This window comes from Megascapheus bottae, chromosome 2 (assembly GCF_031878675.1).
Source record: "Megascapheus bottae isolate mThoBot1 chromosome 2, mThoBot2.hap1, whole genome shotgun sequence".
NCBI classification, from domain to species: Eukaryota; Metazoa; Chordata; class Mammalia; order Rodentia; family Geomyidae; genus Megascapheus; species Megascapheus bottae.
The window spans coordinates 82,762,445-82,782,032 of record NC_143510.1 but is presented as its reverse complement, the minus strand read 5'-3'; the positions used below and the strand labels follow the sequence as shown (position 1 = coordinate 82,782,032).

Genomic DNA, 19,588 nt, shown 5'->3' with positions numbered 1-19,588 from the left:
AAGACACAGCCCCATTTCTCGTTTTCCAATGATTAATTAGAGATACGAGTTCTTTAGTGCTTGGGCTGACTTTAAACGCTGATCCTCAGATCTCAGCCTCCTGAGTAGCTAGGATTACAGATGTGAGCCATCGCACCCAGGGTAAAAAATTTTAAAGAGAAATCTGTAGGTATTGGAAAGCATCCAAAGACTGACACAAGATGGAGAATTTAACAGAGAAGAACTCAAAGAAGAAAAAAAAATTCAAACCTATGATTATCTGGAGCACTGAAACATTCAATAACGAGGGAGGAAGTAAGTGATTGTGAGTCCTGCAGATATTAACACTGACATCGCCCATTAACACTTAAAGGATAAAATTTAAAAGCACTAGAAAGGGGACTAGGAATGTGGCTTAGTGGTAGAATGCCTGTCTCACATGTATGAGACCCTGGTAGAGTAACTGAAATATACAGGAGAATCCCAAGAAAACATAAAATGAGGAACAGAGTAAGTTCCTTCTCATTATCTTCAGCAGACCACCAAATACACCATGAAGAAGATAGACCTACAAGTTAACAGGGCACTAAAAGGAAGCCACAAGACCAGATACTAGCAGCTGCATACCTACGGGGAGACAAAGTATGATGCTGGCAACCATTCAGGCAAATAACTTGTCTACTAGAACAAAGGCGTTCTTCGAGAAAACATGAGAGAACCCAGAGTTGCTACAAAATATTGTTCATAATATTTGATCAAAATCATTAGAGAAAAAATCCAAAACATCCTTTCTTATTTCCTTTACATTAACAGTTATTGCACACACACACACACACACACACACACACACACACACACACAGTGTAACAGTTATTGCAACATGCACACACATGCACACACACAGTACCACTGGCTACACTTATAATTCTAGCTTCTCAAGAGACTAAAACTTGAAGGATTGCAATTCCAATTTATGAACTGTACACCTAAGCCATACCACCACAATATTTCTAGTATAAAGATGATATACAGAAAGATTACAGTTATATAAGTCAGGTAATACATTTCTTTTTGAATGGTGTTCACCTCTCCCTTTTTCTCTCTCCCCTCCTGACCCCTCCTTCCCCACAAGCTGCATAGTTCATTTTCAACACAGTATCTAGTGAGTATCACTGGCTGCACTTGTTTACTCTTTATTCCACCATTTCTATGCTCCCCCTTAACCTTCCTCCAACAGATAAACTTACAGACAAGGCAAAAGGTACAGAAATTTGAAAAACAAAACAAATCAACTACATGGCCAGGAGTTTGGCCTAGTGGTAGAGTGATTGCCATGCATGCATGAAGGCCCGGTTTCAATCCCTTGGTATCACATACATAGAAAAAACCTGGAAGTAGTGCTGTGGCTCAAGTGAAAGAGTGCTAGCCTTGACAAGGACAGTGCTCAGGTCCTGAGTTCAAGCCCCAGGACTGGCAAAAAGAAAGAACAGCAACAAAGGAGAAATAACAAAGGAAAAGCAAAATTTTGTTTTCATTTCTTGGAATTCATTTCGATAAACATTTTATATGATGATATGCACACATAGCTATTGGGCCTTTGTGATCTTCTTCTAAGAATGTCTTCCTTTTGACCACAATATTGTTTGGGGGGTCAGGGTAATGTATAGAGGGGTTACAGTTACATTAATCAGGTAGTAGACGCATTACTTCTCATCTTTTTATCCCCATTTTTCTCCCCCAACCCCCCCCCCAACCAGCTTGTTTCCCTCCCTTCCCTTCCTTCAAATAAACGCATATACAACATACCAGGTAACAAAGTCAGATACAGTAACAACAAGCGATTAACCATAAGGGCAAAAAAAAAAAAAGGAGAAATAACACAGTACATTAAGAACAATAATCATAACAAGATAAACCTCTTGCTTCCATATCCTAGAGTTCATTTCATTTAGTCTCATCCTATATGATTTTATATACATAGGTTTTCAGCTATTGTAATCCTCTTCTAAGAGAGTCCTAGGTGTGTACTAATTATTATAAATGAGGGAAACCATTGAGCCTATATTCCTTTAGGTCTGGCTTACTTTGCTTAATATGATTTTTTCCAAGTTGACCACAGTATTTTTAAACTCAGTGCCTCAAGTTCACCAGCCAAGCACTGTACCAGATAAACCATAGAAGACAATCATACACTTTTCCTTTTTACCTTCTGATAATACTGTATTGTTCTATTCTCATTCTATGTAACAAGTCATATCTCCTGATATCTTAATTTCCTTAGTCCTTCCATTGTTTCATAACATCCATGAGAGTAAATATTTAGATTTGTAGCTCTACAGTATAATTGTCTAAACTAGTAATCTCTTTGACATTTGGAAGAGTAGCATTATTTGCACACACACACAAAAAAAGAATCAATGTAGAGAAAAAAGTGCTGTTTATACTATATTAGAAACATTTCTACATTTCTGACAGTGGAATATGTTTCAGTTTCTGCTGCCCCAAAATAATAAAGCCTTAGTAGTTTTTATATATTAGATCCATATTGAGCACATCAGGCCTGAGCCTTCCACACCTACAACTTGCTCATCATAGTTAACAAGTTCTACCCTTGTGATTTGCAATGTTGGGCAAACTTCATAGGGGTGTATCCTGGGGGTTTTCACAGATGCAGTGTCTTAACTCATGGCTTCCATTGGGAATCTATGTCTATCACTGTGGTCAGATAACATGGCAGTTATGGTTTCCTTGCTCTTGTATGTGTAAACAGGTTTTAAGAAGGTTCTTGCCGGGCGAGGTGGCTGTCACCTATAATTTTAGCTATTCAGGAGGCCTAGATCTGAGGATCCCGGTTCAAAGCCAGCCAAGGCACTAAAGTCCATGAGATCCATATCTCCAATTAACCACCAGAAAACGGGAAATGGTGCTGTGGCCCAAGGTGTAGAGCAATAGCCTTGAGATGAAAAGCTCAGAGACAACGCCCAGTTCCAGAGTTCAAGTCCCACAACCAACAAAAAAAAAAATCTGTTCTTAACAGTTGGCAAAGGCCAAAACTGGAAAAAAAAATTCACAAAAAAAGCTTTACTAAACAAGGATATTGTTCTCTTTGCTTAATAAATGAGTTCTATCCATAGCACAGAGCATTTGCTTTGCTTCTTCTTGAGAAATTAGATACCTTTTTTTTTTTTTTTTTTTTTTTTGGTGGGTCATGGGGCTTGAACTCAGCCTGGGCACTGTCCCTGAGCTCTTTCTTCAGCTCCAGGCTATAGCCTTACCCCTGGGCCTGGGCCGTTGTCCCTGAGCTCTTCAACTCAAGGCTACCACCAACCCTTGAGCCTCATTCCTGTTTTGTTTTTTTTTTTTCTAGAGGTTAATTGGAGAGTCTCAGGTCCTTTTGTGCCTAGGCTAGCTTTGAACCTTGATCCTCAGATCTCAGCTGAGGCTTAGAAATCAAATCTCAGGACCGACAAAAAATAAAGAGAAATTGAAAAAATATGTAATTTTCTCTCATCTATATAATATCATATTAGGACCTACATAATATGATCTAAAACAGTAAAAATTTACCGAAGAGAAAGATGTAAGAAACTTGACAATCTGGAACATTTAACTACTTTGGTACTCTGAATGAAACCCATATTTGCTCAGTTCTAGTTACTCTGGCCCAAAATAATACTCTTAATTTGTATGATGTGTATGATATGTATTTGCATTACTCATTTGCTAAAAGTTTCATTTTAACCAATTTTTTAAATTGTGAAAATTTTTAAAAGAATCAAAATATGAGTTAACTCATACGAAATGCCAAATTCAGTGCTTTGAAGATAATCATACTCTGCTTGAACTCACAGACAGCTTATCAGTACCTTTTCATTCTCCTGTTTGAGTTTCATTGGTGATATGGGTTCATAAATATTAGTTCCATCAGCTATTGTATAACTTTTCCCAGACAAGAAATCCCGTAGTTGAATCTGTAGGAAATATAAAGCATTGCTAATAAAAATTGGCTTATCTTTGTTTTCTTTTTGTAATAAGTACTAGGTTTAAAATGATCAGTCATAAAAAAGATAAGTTCATTTTTCAAGTGAAAAAAAAGTGGTCGTTTAAAGAAGTAGAAAGTAAATACTAACAAAATACAGGATATTAGTAATAGTTGCTATATAGCCCACTAACAATACCTCCTATCTATCTATCTATCTATCTATCTATCTATCTATCTATCTATCTCTGCTTCTCATGTGTGGAATATTACTTGATATTTATTGGCAGCCCCTAAACATACAGAGAATTCCTCATAGAGATGCCGGCACACTCATTTCCCATTATCACCAATCTTTCCTTTAACTTGACTGATAGATGATTATCTTTGTTGGGAATGAGATTTTCAGGTTGCCATCTTCCTCTTTCAGGACATGATATTTATTGATATATTTTGGTTAAATGAATATTTACATTATAATGAAACTGAATGGTCAATAATGTTGAAATAAGGAACTCTAATATTTACCTCTATCTTAAGAGTGTAGAAATTGTACTATACTCGTTGGTCAGTCATGGGGCTTGAACTCTGGGCCTGGGCGTTGTCCCTGAGCTCTTCAGCTCAAGGCTACTGCCCTAGCCCTTGAGCAACAGTGCCACTTCTGGTTTGCTGGTGGTTAACTGGAGATAAGAGTATCACGAACTTTAGTGCCCGGGCTGGCTTTGAACCACGATCCTTAGATCTTACCTAGTTATATACCTTTCTATAGATATAGATAGCTTGATAAACTCATTGGCCAGACTAAGTTTCTTTCCAGCTAAAATTATATTAATATTTTACATTTTATACAATACATATTATAATGTACAAATATATCTTGCTTTTCCTTCTGGGGATCTTTGTTATTGTTGTTGCTCATGGGGCTTGAACTCTGGGCCTAGGTGCTGTCCCTAAGCCCTTCAGCCCAAGACTATCACCCTACTCCTGGAGACAGCATCATTTCCACTTTGCTAGTGATTAATTGTAGATAAGCGTCTCGTGGACTTTAGTCTCACCATGATCATCAGATCTCAGCCTCCTGAGTAGCTAGGATTACAGGTGTGAGCCACTGCACTCAACTTCAGTTTTTTAAATCTAGATATAACCTCCAAGTTCTAGATCTAGCTTTGATCTAGAAGTCAAATCTTTTTTAAAAATTATATCTTTTCCTGTCTGTTTTACTGAGCATGATTTTCAAGATACAAATTTGTATCTCATACTAACTTATCTGTTGTATTAGAAAAACTTCATTTTTTCCAAGTTTTCATAAGTCATTTGTTTTTCATAAAGCTAGGACATACCCTAATGTATTTATTTCTAGATAACTACATAAGAAATTTCTCTGCTTCCTTATACTTTCACATTTCCTCATGTGAAAAATTGTTACCACTTTCATGACTGATAGTTTTATAACCTGATAATTGTTACACAGTAAAAGCTAATAGAATAGCTGATTTATATATGAGGAAATAGCTTATAAAAGTTATATTTTGTAACATTCCACATAACAAATAAATTCCTAGCACATAGGACATTAATGGATGAAATCTGAACTGTCCCAGGCACTGCCTTTGCCAGTCTCCTTCTGATCTCTTCTTGATCACAATTTTCTCTGTTGGAAACCTCCAAGGAGTTCCAGGGAGAATGGTAAGCAATACTTTCCACCCAACCTGCAGCTCATAAATTTGTTCTTTTGTTTTTAATTTGTCTCCTCAAACAGAATACCTAGTCCTGCCTACTGGTACAATCTATTACATGAAATTTTTCACTCCAGTGTGATTTCCTTAGGGATTGGCTTTTTGGTTCTACTCTGAAACAGGTTCTTACAGATGTTCCTGAGAAGAGCTAGTATACCTAACCAAAATATCCTAAGAAGAAGGATTGAGGAGGTGGTAAAGGGGATGGGGGGGAGGGTAAAAAAAACGTGGTGTTTTGTTTTTTTTTTACAAAGTCGATAGGACAAGCATTTATCAGAATAAAATCTAGCTTTCTGTTTACTAGCCAGAAAAGGTCCACGGGAGTCTCTGACATGCATGAGCCTGGCAGGCTTCCAGCTGGGGCTATGTGTTAAACTGAGAGTCCATGGCTCCAGGTTTCTTCTCGACTTCCACAGTGAGGTGATGCCGACTGGCTTCCTCAATGCTCTGCGGCAAGATGTTTACCCACTGCCTCACCCGCTCCAAGGCAGGCTTCTTTGGGCCCCGTCTCCCCCTGCGGACTGTATGATGATTCCTGGGCAATCCTGAGTTTTGAGGATCCTCTGGGAAGGACTCTCGCTTTTGCTTCTGCCGAGGCTGTTGAGCCATCCGAGCAATAGCGATGGACTCTTCCTCAGGAACCTGGGGATCCACGGTGGACGCTAACTGCCCGTGCAACCCCTCAGAGGCCTGGACAACTGGTCGGCTCTTTGTGGAGGCGGCTGTGGGGCTGATCCCTGCCACCAGTACAGGGAGGTCCTGGGAAGAACATGCGGACAGTAGGAACCCACCCCCTGGACCATCTTCCTCAAGGACAGGGGCAACTTGCGGTGATCTTGGGCTCCTGCTAAAGCTTGCTTCCTCGGGAGTCTTGTTTTATGGGCTTTCTCCAGGGAGGCCCCATTTGGAAAGAAGGGCTTTCCTGTCCAGAGTTCAACCCCTTCTAGAAGCTTCACCTCTAGCCCTACCCCCTTACCAACCGGAAAAGCTGCCCAGGGCAGTTGCAGCACGCGCTGGTGGCTGGTCCTGGAGCCGGAGCTGCTGTACCTGCAGCAACCCACGCTGAGGCACACACGAACGTGCCTTCTTTTGGTACTTGGATGTTATTGAAGGGTTTTCCTAAGTTATGTGTTTGTGATCTCCTGTGACTGCATTATTTTGTTAGGCACATGTGTTGCCAGCTGAGTTGCCATTCTCTACCTCCTAGTTATCTTTTAGATGGTTGTTTTTCATCATTGGCTCTTAATGGGCTCTGGTGACACAATGGCTTTATAAGTAATGGAAGGTAAACTGGTCTCTATGTGTATAGTGCAGGATGGGAAAAACGAATCTGCCAGTCACCTGCTCACAGGCCAACCAGGCTTGTATTCTTCCAAATCTCATCAACAGGAAGTAATGCAGCTACCTCTGGCTAGAAGGACAGGAAATCCTGACAGCTCACAAAAGGACATTTATTGACCTTGCTCAGAGGGGCTACAGATCTCTGTAGCTGAATCTTCTCAGATTCTTTTTTCTCATTTCCACTCCTCACCCTGGGTCTCTGATGCTGTATTCCAGACACAGTTCATGAGAAAGCAAGTCCTGGACCAATTTACTCCACTTAGACCACAATTAAAATTCAAAGACTTAACTGGTCCCAGATACCTGTAGTTCCTCAGGAGATAAAATTATAAACAAGGGAAAGGGACTCTGTTCAAAATATCACATTTCCACAACTTTCCTCTTAGCTTATCTCATTATTCCTGCCTTACTTAACTCATAACAAAAAATCAACAACAACAAAACTATCAGACTTGTGCAAATTTCAGGTCATATAATTCATATAATGTTAAAGACTTTCAGTACAAATTAAGGTTATATTTTGTGTATTTTGATAAATTGATCTAGGGATATATTTTCTTATCTTCTTTCTCCTCCATGTAAGTATCAGACTAAGTTTGGTGGTACAAACCTTAACTGCAAAAATTTTCTTCATGTACTACTATCTCAACAGGGATTCCTACTAAAATGGAGGAATGTTGAGGTCAACTTTCCATACAGACGACCTGAAATGTGTACCCTTACATATTCTATACTATAAGTTGATCCACTCAAATAAGAAAGCTTGTTAAAGGAATTTACCCAAGGGCCAAAAATTAGATGAAAAAATATTCCTCTAAATATCAGTATACTATCCTATTATTGGCTAATCAGAAGATTTGATTGTTCCCATAGCTCAGTGCTTATTAATTAGCCTTTATAAATTAGCCATGTAAAACATAGTCAAGTAAATGAAATAAAGCTAGGAACAACCACAAATCCATCTTCAATCATAAATCCTAAATATCTCTACTTCAGTATGGGCATATATGTATGGGTATGTATGTGTGGTTCTGAGGACAGGAGATACACATAAGTATGTGGTGCACATACATTTTGAGAAAGGTTTCCATGAGAGACCAATGCAGCAAAGACAAAAATCTCAGTATCCACTTTCCCCTTCTCCTTTATACATCTTTAGCTTTTATCCTAGTTCATTACTACACATAATAAAGCCTAAATTAACACTCTTTTCAGCTTGGCATAGCCATATGACTAAGCTTTGAGCAATGAAATGGAAGCAAAAGAGCTATAACTCCTTAGAAAGAGAATTTTGTTCTACTTCTTGCTGGAAAAGAAAAGTTTAAAACTTCATAGTCATGCTGGATCAGGAAGTGGTAGAAGCCAACAATGAAGAGCAAAATGACAGACATGACAGTTCAGTAGGCCTTTATGATAGCCATAGAACTTTCATGTCAGTGCTAGGTGTGTATCATTAGCACTGTTTATAAAAGAGTGAAATAAACTCCTATTTTCTATACATTATCTGTGTATGCATGCCACACACCTGAGACATAAATGCAGGGTCTGGGTGAGCCTTTTCATTTAAGGCTAGAGCTCTACCAGTTGAGCAACAGTTCTACTTCTGACATTTTGGTGGTTAATTAGAGGTAAGTCTCATGAACTGTTCTGCCTGGGCTGGCTTTAAACTGAAGTCCTCAGATCTTACCCTCTTGATTAGCTAAGATTGTAAGAGTGAGCCACTGGAGTCTAGCTTAGTTTCAGAGATTATGTAATTAGCTAAAAAAAGGTTTTCTTCCATTTTTAGCTGCAATTGTTTATTACATTTAACTACCAGCTTATTGGCACTCAATAAAAGTGCAGTTCAGAAATTATTTCAATACTTGAAATACTATATATGTACAAATACTTTATAAAATCTCTTGTAGACAAAACCAAACTCTTAAGGTGTACTCCACTTAATTTTTAAATTTCCATTCCATTAAAAAATGAATATGCTAGGAGGACTCAGTGGCTCACGCCTCGAATCATAGCTACTCAGGAGGCTGAGATCTGAGAATCAAGGTTCAAAGCCAGCCCAGGCACTAAAGTCCGTGAGACTCTTATCTCCAATTAACCACCAGAAAACTGCCCCCCCAAAAAAGAATATGCTTGTGCAAAAACTGAAAATTCCACTATGTCATGTTTACTGTATCATACTATTCTCAAGGAAAAAAAATGTCATGCTATCTAGGAAAATAATATTATTAATCCATAAGAAAATATCATGACAACACGTCAAATAAATAACTGTATAGCCAACAAAGAAAAAAGTTCTAGGAAAGCAACCCTTGACACAATTCAAAAAACTTTTGGCGTTTGGTAGCCGGGCACTGGTGGCTCACTTCTGTAACCTTAGCTACTCAGGAGGCTGAGATCTGAGGATCTCCGTTCAAAGCCAACCTAGGCATGAAAGCCAATGAGGCTCCAATTAACCACCAGAAAACCACAAGTGGCACTGTGGCTCAAGGAGTAGAACGCTAGCCTTGAGCTGAAGCGCTCAGGGACAGCACCCAGGCCCAGAGTTTAAGCCCCATAATCTACCCAAAAAAATGGCATTTGAGATTGATTTTTTTTTTACAATTTTTTTAAAATCTAATAAGAAACCAGTCTCACAAACAACCAAATAACTATACAAATCTACAAAGATTTACCAAATATTTCTTCTAAGTAAAAACTGGCTTTCATGAAACTAAATTTTCCATTCTTAACATGAACCCTCAAATGTTATAAAATTACTAGTCTTTTTTGCTTGTTTGTTTAACACAGTACATTACTACCCAGAATAAAGACTATATTCTAAGCCGGGCATGGTAGCTCACACCTGTAATCCTAGCTACTCAGGAGGCTAAGATATGAGGATCGAGGTTCAAAGCTAGCCCGGGCCCTAAAGAATGTCAGATTTTTATCTCCAATTAAGCACTAGAAAAAACGGATGTAGAGCTATTGCTCAAGCAGTAGGGTGGTAGTCTTGAGCTAAAGAGCTCAGGGACAGTGCCCAGGCCAAGAGTTCAAGCCTAATGATCCACAAAAAAAAAAAAAAAAGACTATATTCTCTGTTGTTTTTTCAGTGACCCACTCCTGATATGCTCTAGTAACAAATCAAATAAGTCTAGCAAAATTTTAATTTGATTAAATAGGACTGTTGTTTAAAAATACTTACGGGCAATATCATGTCATTTTCACAGTTAGCAGTCAAAACTCTACATTTTTTATAAATATCGATCAGATCTAACATATTACTATTCTTCAAGAAATCACTGTAATTCTTCTTAATGTCCTCATAATGGTCAACTACTTCCATATTGTCAATAGGTAAGTTCAGTTTCTCATGTAGAAAGTATTTCCATGTCAGTAGGACGTCACTGAGAGAAACTGTAAATTCTCCATAGTGCTGAAAGAGATAATGCAAAAAAGAAAAAGAAAAAAATAAAAGTGAGTGTCAGAATAGCTAATAGCTTATCATAAGGATAGGAAATACAAATACCATTTTTCTACAGTCAAATCTAAGTTTGATGACTTTATAAAATATGAGTAAGGCAATTGTACACATGATGAAACTGGTAAGATGAACTCCACTACATTTCTTGTATTTCTAGAGAAATATTTGCTTGTATCTTTTAATCTTTTATTTAAATCTGTCTATGCCATATGAATTCCCCCATAATGCAATGTCTCAAGTGTTAGTCTTAAATTATAGTCACAGAGATGAGGTTTTTTTAATGTTTCATTCGATTTACTATTACAAGTTATCAATGTGAAAACCTAGAGTAAGGAAATAATCATCAATCCAGGTGCTGCTGGCTCACATCTATAATACTAGCTATTAGGAGGCTGAGAAATGAAGATGCAGTTCAAAGGTACCTAAGCAGTAAAGTCCATGAAACTTTTATCTCTAATTAACCACCACAACTGCCAGAAGTAGAGCTGTAACTCTAGTGACACAGCATACACAAGCTTTGAGCAAAAGAGCTAAGGAGCAGTACCCAGGCCCTGACTTCAAGTCCTGGTACTGACAAAAAAAGTCAGCTCTATATGCATCCATTTAGAGATAATTAAGAGAATTACCCATATTATCTTTAGGATAAATACTTATTACATCATAAATGTGAAAATGAACTAACCTCCATGAAATCAGAATAATGAGAAAAAAACAGTATCTCTCAACTCTTGGATCTATTTCCCATGATTCATATCAAATATTGCTAAAGTTTTTAGTATGACATTCTTCACATTTTAAATAAATTAAGATTCTGCGTAGTATAAATGTACAATTTATTCTCACCCTGTTGACTATAACTAGTTAAAACAAAACCATGTAAGATCTTTTGATCTTATGAGAAAAGGTTTTGATTAGATTAACTGTGTTTATACTAGGACTGTAAAAACATTTTAAATCCAAATAAAAAGGCACTCCAGATATCAGTTTTCATGACCAGGTGCCCACCATGATAGCATGTACTATTATTCAAACCAGTAACAACTGATTGAGAGACTATGTGGTCAAATCAAAAAATGTTTTGGTAAGAAAACATGCCAGCTGGCTAATATATGAAGGAAGTTCAAAATGTTCAATTCCTCAATTCTCTGATGGACCTAAGAAGGATTGTATTTCACAAGAATAAAATGAGAAAAGCAAGAGCCACATTTCAGAGTGGTTATATTTTAATTATACATTATATTGGTTGTTTTATAATAATTCAAAAATTCAAATAAAATCTACATTTGTAATTATTTTTGTTAACATTACAGAAGATTAAATCCATTAATGTGCACTAAAATACTGAAAGCCTCTGAGTCAATTCCCTTGGTTATATAGAGCATTCACACATACACGTTGTTCTGGAAGTAGGGGACAATTGTCAGTCATGAGGCTTGAATTCAGGACCTAGGCATTATCTCCGAGCTCTTTTACTCAAGGCTGGCACTCTACTACTTGAGCAACAGCTTTTCTTCAGGTTTTTGGTAGTTAATTGGAGATAAAGAGCCTCATAGACTTTCCTGCCTGGACTGGCTCTGAACCATGATCCTCAGATCTAACCCTCCTGAGTAGCTAGTATTACAGGCATGAGCCACCAGTGCCCAGCCTACTCTTTTACATATCAAATACACTGACAAGTAATTGGTCATGAAAAGTGGCAATTTCTTTTATTTCCCCTTTTGAAAGTAAAGTAACTGTTGGAAGGATGATGGATAAATGAAATATAGTTTTAAAAAACTCCACTCTTTCTTGTTTACTAAGGTATTTTCAGGTCACTTTCAAATGTGACAGTCTACTGCATTTATTGTTAGTACTTTCTATGAAGCCAATACTTTTGTCCATATTGTATAAGGGAAGATTCCTAGTAAGACATAGTAAAGTGAAAAATATCCAGTATAACACCATTTCCTGACAGATTCAAAGTATAAAGCCATTTTCAAAGAAAGTAATGCAGTATTTTCTACCTAACGAAGTCATCTATAGTTTCCATACAATGAAGTCATCCTTTCTCAATGAACCTACTATTGGTTAACTTTTAAGAATATAAAGCTGCTGAGAGGTGGTGAATCAAGCTATACTCTCCTAAACAAGCATGCAAAATTGCACTCAGGAGGCTGAAATCTGAGGATCATGGTTCAAAGCCAGTGCAGGCAAGAAAGTCCATGAGACTCTTATTTCCAATTAACTACCAAAAAGAAACAAGTCAAAAGTACAGCTGGAAGTGGTGCTGTGGCTCAAGGAGTAAGGTGGAAGCCTTTAGTTGAAGAGCACAGGGACAATACCCAGGCCCAGAGTACAAGTTCAATGACTGACAAAAAAAAAAAAGTATAGCTGAAGCTCAAGTTGTAGTGGTACAACACAAGCCTTGAGCAAAGAAAGGCTCAGGGACAATGCCCAGGCCCTGAGTTTAAGCCACAGGACTAGCATTTAAAAAAAAAAAAAAGTATGTAAAAAACTAAACCTAGAGATCATTATATACCATGTCCTTTCTCCCACTTAAGTACTTAAGAAAACAAACATGTTTTCTTATGTCATTAGACAAACAACTCCACTAGGTATTTGACCATAATAAAATTCAGTTATAAGGATAATGTATTAGGTCTCTTCCTCTCTAATTTCAGAGAATTAAAAGCCTAAACAGACTTTAAAAGACTAAATACACTGGAAAATGATATCTACAACCAGCCAGGCACTGGTGGCTCATATCTGTTATCCTAACTACACAGGAAGCTGAGAACTGAGGATCTTGATTCTAAGTCAGCCTGGGCAGAAAAGTCTGTAAAACTCTTTCCCCCAATTAACTAGCAAAAAGCCAGAAGCAGAAGTATAGTTTAAGTAGTAGAGTACCACCCTTGAGTGCAAGCCCTAGTAATAGCACACATACATACACACATGTACGTCCAAATGTGTGCACACACACATATAACACAATATATATCTATATAGCCAATTCTACTCTTTTATTACTATATGCTATTTATGAATGTACTGTATGTTTTTCACAATGTTGAGTGTTTAGAAGTCAAAACATAGTTGTAATTCAGACACCTGAGCTAGTAGCTGTATATGTGGAACAGTGAAGTAAAACTGAGCTGCAACCCACCATCATACACATGTACTACACATACAAGAACTGTGAAAAATCTCAGTTGCAACTCACCTTTCCTCTTCTTTCCCACCCAGAGCCTGAACTTTCACAATGAATTAAGTGAATTAGCAAGGTGAAAATTGGCAAGCACAAAAAGACCCTGAGTGACTGCTACATAAACAAGCCTGAATAAAAACTGATTGGCTAGAATATTTCAAATGCATCAAAAATTGGATAAGGAGAACTAAAACAAAAATTTAGGATACACTTTACACAGCTTACTGATAAAATGCATTCATGTCTACAAAAGTAAAATTCATAAGCAAAATAAGATGATCTGAGTACTCTGATTCCAGAATAACAGTCTTTAATCATATACTACAATGATTCTACTGGGTTCAATTTCCAGTGAATGATCAAGGATCAACCCCTGGTAACACTATTCTATTTATACAATAATCTCAGAGTCTCTTCCAAACACTAGAGTCATTTCTCCAGATTACTGTAAGAAAATTTAAATATTCAGGGGTAAAATTAAGAATACCTAGATGTGTATTACAAGGAGAGGAAAGGAAAGAGACCCTAGGATGACTACCAATTTCAAAAACTGACACAAAAATTTGCTTATAATACAAATCACTTACACGCGGAATGAATTAGGAAGCATTTCAAGATTTGGAACTTAAAAACAAACAACCTATCTCCTTGGAACTATCCTTTTATAGATTTGATGTTTTTTCCTCAGTTTAGATGGAAATACTATCATTTTCTAGGTAATTCAGAATTTTCCCTAAATGTTCAACAATGGGTACATATAAACATTCTAAAACTTAACATTCTTACTGCTGATTGGAGAAACTGATGAGGGAGAAAACACATAAAAGATAAGGAATCATTCAGTTATTTTAAAGGATATAAACATTTCTGTCTGAATTCTATCAGTATTTCAATAAAATCTCCCCCCAGTTCCTTTTCACCACAAAGGCTACTATAAACTGAAACAATGGGCTCTCTTTGCAATTCTGTTTCAGTGACAAGTGAGACTCATTCTGGATTCCATTCCAGAAGTAAGACAAAGTTATCACTTCTAATTCTAATTTCCTTTATTTACTATGAACTTTCACATGCAGTCTTTTCCTTCCTATTTTAACTCTTCTAACAGTAGTCCAAATTATTGTAATCACACAAAGATCTGTAACAACCTCCAAATTGGCCTCAGAATCTCTAGATTCTTCAGCTTGGTTTCTATGTCTACATATTTATACGCCTAAAATGACATTCACTGCTCAGTAGCTTTCTGGTTTTTATTTTTGTTTTTCCATTGAATTAGAACCTTGCACTTACTAGGATGACACTCTAACATTTGAGGCAGGCTCAAGCCATGCTTTTTTGGAGATGGAAAGTAATTGAATTTTCTGCTTCTGATCAGTAACTTCAATATTCTCTTTTAGGCTAGGAGTATGGCCTAGTGGTAGAGTGTTTGCTTAGCATGCATGAAGCCCTGGGTTCAATTCCTGCGTACCATGTACACAGAAAAAGCCAGAAGTGGTGCTATGGCTCAAGTGGTAGAGCACTAGCCTTAAGAAAGCCCAAGGACAGTGCTCAGGCCCTGAGTTCAAGCCCCAGGATTGGCCAAAAAAAAAAAAAAAAAGACTCTTTCTTTAAAATTAATTCTTAACAAGAAAAAAAAGCAAAAAAAAATTAAATTAAATCTTCACAGTGAAGTACAAAAGTCATCCCACAGAGGGATGAGGAATGCTGATCCTTGATGAAGTCCCTTTCAAAGAGAATCTGAACTGTATGTTGTTAGAGGACCAAGGGTCCTGAGCTACACAAAGGTGTATATTTGCCTTCCTGCAACTTCATGACTTCGATTAGTATTCTCATTGAATAAAACATATTGTTAAGCTTTTATTTTTCCCCCAACTCACTTAGTAGATTGTGAATTGACTGAAATAGGACTGAATGAAAGTATGTATTAAAAGTATATTGTACCGGGTACTGGTGGCTCATGTCTGTGAGGATCATAGTTCAAAGCCAGCCAAGGCACTAATGTCTGTGAGACTCTTATCTGAAATTAACCACCAGAAAACTGGAAGTGATGCTGTGGCTCAGTGGTAGAGCAGTAGCCATGAGCTGAGGAGCTCTGGGACAAAGCCCAGGCCCCGTGTTCAAGCCCCATATCTAACAATGACAACCAGAAAAAAAATGTATTGCTTCCATAGGAGAAGGGAGTAACAACAATGAAGGCAGGAAAATGATTGACATACTATTGCCTTGAGTTGGAATTAGAGAAACAAACATGAAAATCTGAAAAATTCTTACTTCTGTCTTCGGAGAGCATTAGCATTAGATATGAAAGATAAAAAATGGGGGCCGGAGTGTGGCCTAGTGGTAGAGTGCTTGCCGAGCATGCACAAAGCCTTGGGTTTCATTCCTTGGTATCACATACACAGAAAAAGCCAGAAGTGGTGCAATGGCTCAAGTGGTAGAGTGCTAGTCTTGAAAAAAAACTGAAAGGAAGTGACTAGGCCCTGAGTTCAAGCCCCAGGACTGTCAAAAACAAAATAAAAGAAAAATACAAACTGAAGTGCTCAAAGATCAAGACTCAAGCTGCCTGCTATTTATTATCAAATGGTTCACAGAATAATATGTATGCAAGTGTATGTGTATAGTATTGTACAACATACACATGTGTGTAGATGTGTATATTCACATAAGTGCACACACACATATGCTTGTGTATATTTCGGTACATAAATCCACAATCTAAAATATGTAAACATAATACCTAAAGATTATAAATATAAAAGGAATAATGAGAAGGCAATATTAAAAATATCAGTGGTGACCACAGGTTGAGGTGAGGAATGGTTGAACAAGCCCAGTAGACATGGGGGGCAATAAAATTATTCTCAATGATACTATAACAATGGATACATATCAGTATACATTTCTTGGAACTTACAATTCAATAATACCCCAGTATTAACTAACAATTGTTGTACCACATTAATACAAGATGGTAATAATAGGTAAAAATGGCTGTGAGCAGGTTAACTATAGGAATTCTAATTTCTACCCAATTTTTCTGCAAACTTAATATGCTCTGAGTAATAAAATCTATTAATTAAAATAAATCCACACAAGCACAAACAGAAGCAACCTAATGCAAGAGTAAATGCCAAATGTGACAATAATTTTTTTTAATGAAATAAAACTAGGAATGTTGGCTCATGCTTGTAATCTCAGACAACTATTTATACCTAGGAAAGATTATCTCTTTTTTTTTATGGTAATGTATACAGGGATGACAGTTATATTCTCCAGATAGAAGGTGCATTACTTCTCACACACTGATACCTCTTCTCATGCTTTTGTTCCCATTTCCCTCCCTCCACCCTTTCTCAATCAGCTTGCTTTTCTTCCCTTACCTTTCCTATTTCAAATAAACAAAACAATATACCAGGTAACAAAGTCAGATACTGTAACAATATGAGATTAACCAAAGGGCAACAAAAGAGGAAAGAAATAATAACATAGTACATTAAGGACAATCACACATTATAAAGCTCTTGCTTCCATACCCTGGAGGTCCTTTTATTTAGCCTTATCCAATTATGGCCTTATGTATTTAGAATTTAAGCTACTGTAATCCTCTGCTAAGAGAGTCCTAGCTTTGTACTAATTATTACAAATGAGGGAAACCATTGAGCCTATGGTCCTTTGGGTCTGGCTTACTTCACTTAATATGATTTTTTCCAAGTCTTTCCCTTACAAATGGGGCGATGTTGTTCTTTCTGATGGCAGCATAGAATTTCATTGTGTATAAATACATCTTGTTGATCCAATCATCTACTGAGGGGCATATGGGTTGGTTCCATATCTGTGCTATGGTAAATAGTGCTGCAATGAACACTGTTGTGCTAGTGGCTTTAGTATATCCTTGTTTCTGGACATTTGAGTAAATGGCAAGGAGTAGAATTGCTGGGTCATAGGGGAGCTCTATGTTTAGTCTTTTGAGGAACCACCAGCAGGAAAGATTATCTCTTGACTTAAGGTTACACACGTACTAATTTTTAGGTGTAAAATTTTTTTTTTTACAGAATGTTATAATATACATTAGCTATTTTGTTGTCAAGGGTCTTATTTGTCAAAAAATTCAACAGTTAAGGACTGGGAATTTGGCCTAGTGGTAGAGTGCTTGCCTAGCATGCATCGATTCCTCTGTACCACATAGATAGAAAAAGCAGGAAATGGTATTGTGACTCAAGTTGTAGAGCTCTAGCCTTAAGGAAAACCCAAGGACAGTGATCAGGCCCTGAGTTCAAGCCCCAGGACTGGCAAAAAATAATAATAATAATAATTAATGGTCAAATCTTCCTATTAGGGCCAGGAGCGTGGCCTAGTGGTAGAGTGCTTGCCTAGCATGCATGAAGCCATAGGTTCAGTTATCCAGTACCACTGCTTAGGTCCTGAGTTCAAGCCCCAGGATTGGAAAAAAAATCTATTAGAATGTTTATTGGTCTATGAAATTGAGAAATCTGGGAATGCTAACACAAAAGATTAAAATAACTTATCTATCTTCTATACCAAACACTCATTAAAACCAATTCTACCATTAAAAATCCTCTTCTTGGAAGTGGCGCCGTGACTCAAGTGGTAGAGTACTAGTGTTGAGCAGAAGAGCTCAGGGACAGCAACCAGGCCCAGAGATCAAGCCCCAAGACCTTCAAAAACAAAAACAGTGTCTTTAGGCCGGGAGTTTGGCCTAGTGGTTAAAGTGCTTGCCTAGCATGCACGAAGACCCAAGTTCAATTCCTCATTACCATACACATAGAAAAAAAGTCAGAAGTGGTGCTGAGGCTCAAGTGGTAGAATGCTAGCCTTGAGAAAGTCCAAGGACAGTGCTCAGACCCTGAGCCCAAGCCCAGGACTGGCCAAAAAAAAAAAAAAAAAAAAAAAAGACGGTGTCTTTACTGAGTTCAAACTGTAAGGTTGAATCGACTTTCCAGTTCACTCTTCTCTTTCTTTTTCTTTACCTACAGTCTATCTAAAATCAGGAATCCCTTACCACTCTACCCTGCATTTATCCTTTTCTACTTTGGATATCTCAAGCATCTCTAGCCCCATAGCCTATTCAGCCCAAGAAACGTAATAATGGAGGTTCTTTTAAAAAGGCAGTTTCCAGCACATCATTGTATTTTAGGAGAATGCAATTTCCAACACTGAAAATTTAAAATTGTACTTTAAAAAGTCCTTCCAAATGACTTTGATATACCCTGATTTAGGAATAAATCCACACTACAGAACAAATACATACTACAGGCAATAAGCATTCATGAATATATTTTAATAAAAATATCTATCTTCTTGAGCTTCTTTTTTGGAACAAAGGAATATTTCTTAAATAGGACTAGCTTAAACCTTAATAATCATAATATTTATCTAAGAATTCTTATGAAACCTCAAATGTGTCTGACTCACATTCAGTTGTACATTTCAAGGATTTTGTTTTGAAACAAGTCACTTCAAATACAACTGTAATGCACAGAGACATTTTTTGAAAATCATATACTGTAAGAATGCAAATGTTGCAAAAAATTAACATACTTCTGCTTAACTTTAACCGAATGGGCAACAACCAAAATTTGATTAAAAAAAAAAAGTTAGACTAAATATAGTCTTACTAACCTGTTTGTTGTTCTCTGCCATGGAAAGCTGTAATGCCAAAAGCATGGAGTCTGCACCACATAAAGTAGTTCTTTCAGAGTCACAAAGAGCATGCCAATTCCTTCTAAACTCTTTAATCATATCCAAGACAGAGGTCTGATTAAGCACAGCCATTCTCTTAAAGTAGAACAGAACAGAACACAATGATAAAGTAGTTTAATTGGAAATTAACATTTGACATGTGTAAGCCAGCACAGTTAGAGAAAAATAAGTAGTGAACAAGGGGTCATTTC

At 37.1% G+C, this 19,588-nt stretch overlaps 1 protein-coding gene across 1 annotated transcript in view; it reads right to left on the bottom strand.

Annotated features, from left to right (window-relative positions):
• The window catches only part of Parpbp (PARP1 binding protein), a 42,487-nt gene that overhangs the window by 19,334 nt on the left and 3,565 nt on the right, over positions 1-19,588 (bottom strand). Inside the window, exons 4-6 of the mRNA XM_090328511.1 lie at positions 19,317-19,472; positions 10,217-10,447; positions 3,846-3,950 (exon numbers count right to left, since the gene is read on the bottom strand). Of these exons, the coding sequence (XP_090184637.1) occupies positions 3,846-3,950; positions 10,217-10,447; positions 19,317-19,469 (489 nt within the window). The 5' untranslated portion in view covers positions 19,470-19,472. The remainder of the gene's footprint in view (positions 1-3,845; positions 3,951-10,216; positions 10,448-19,316; positions 19,473-19,588) is intronic.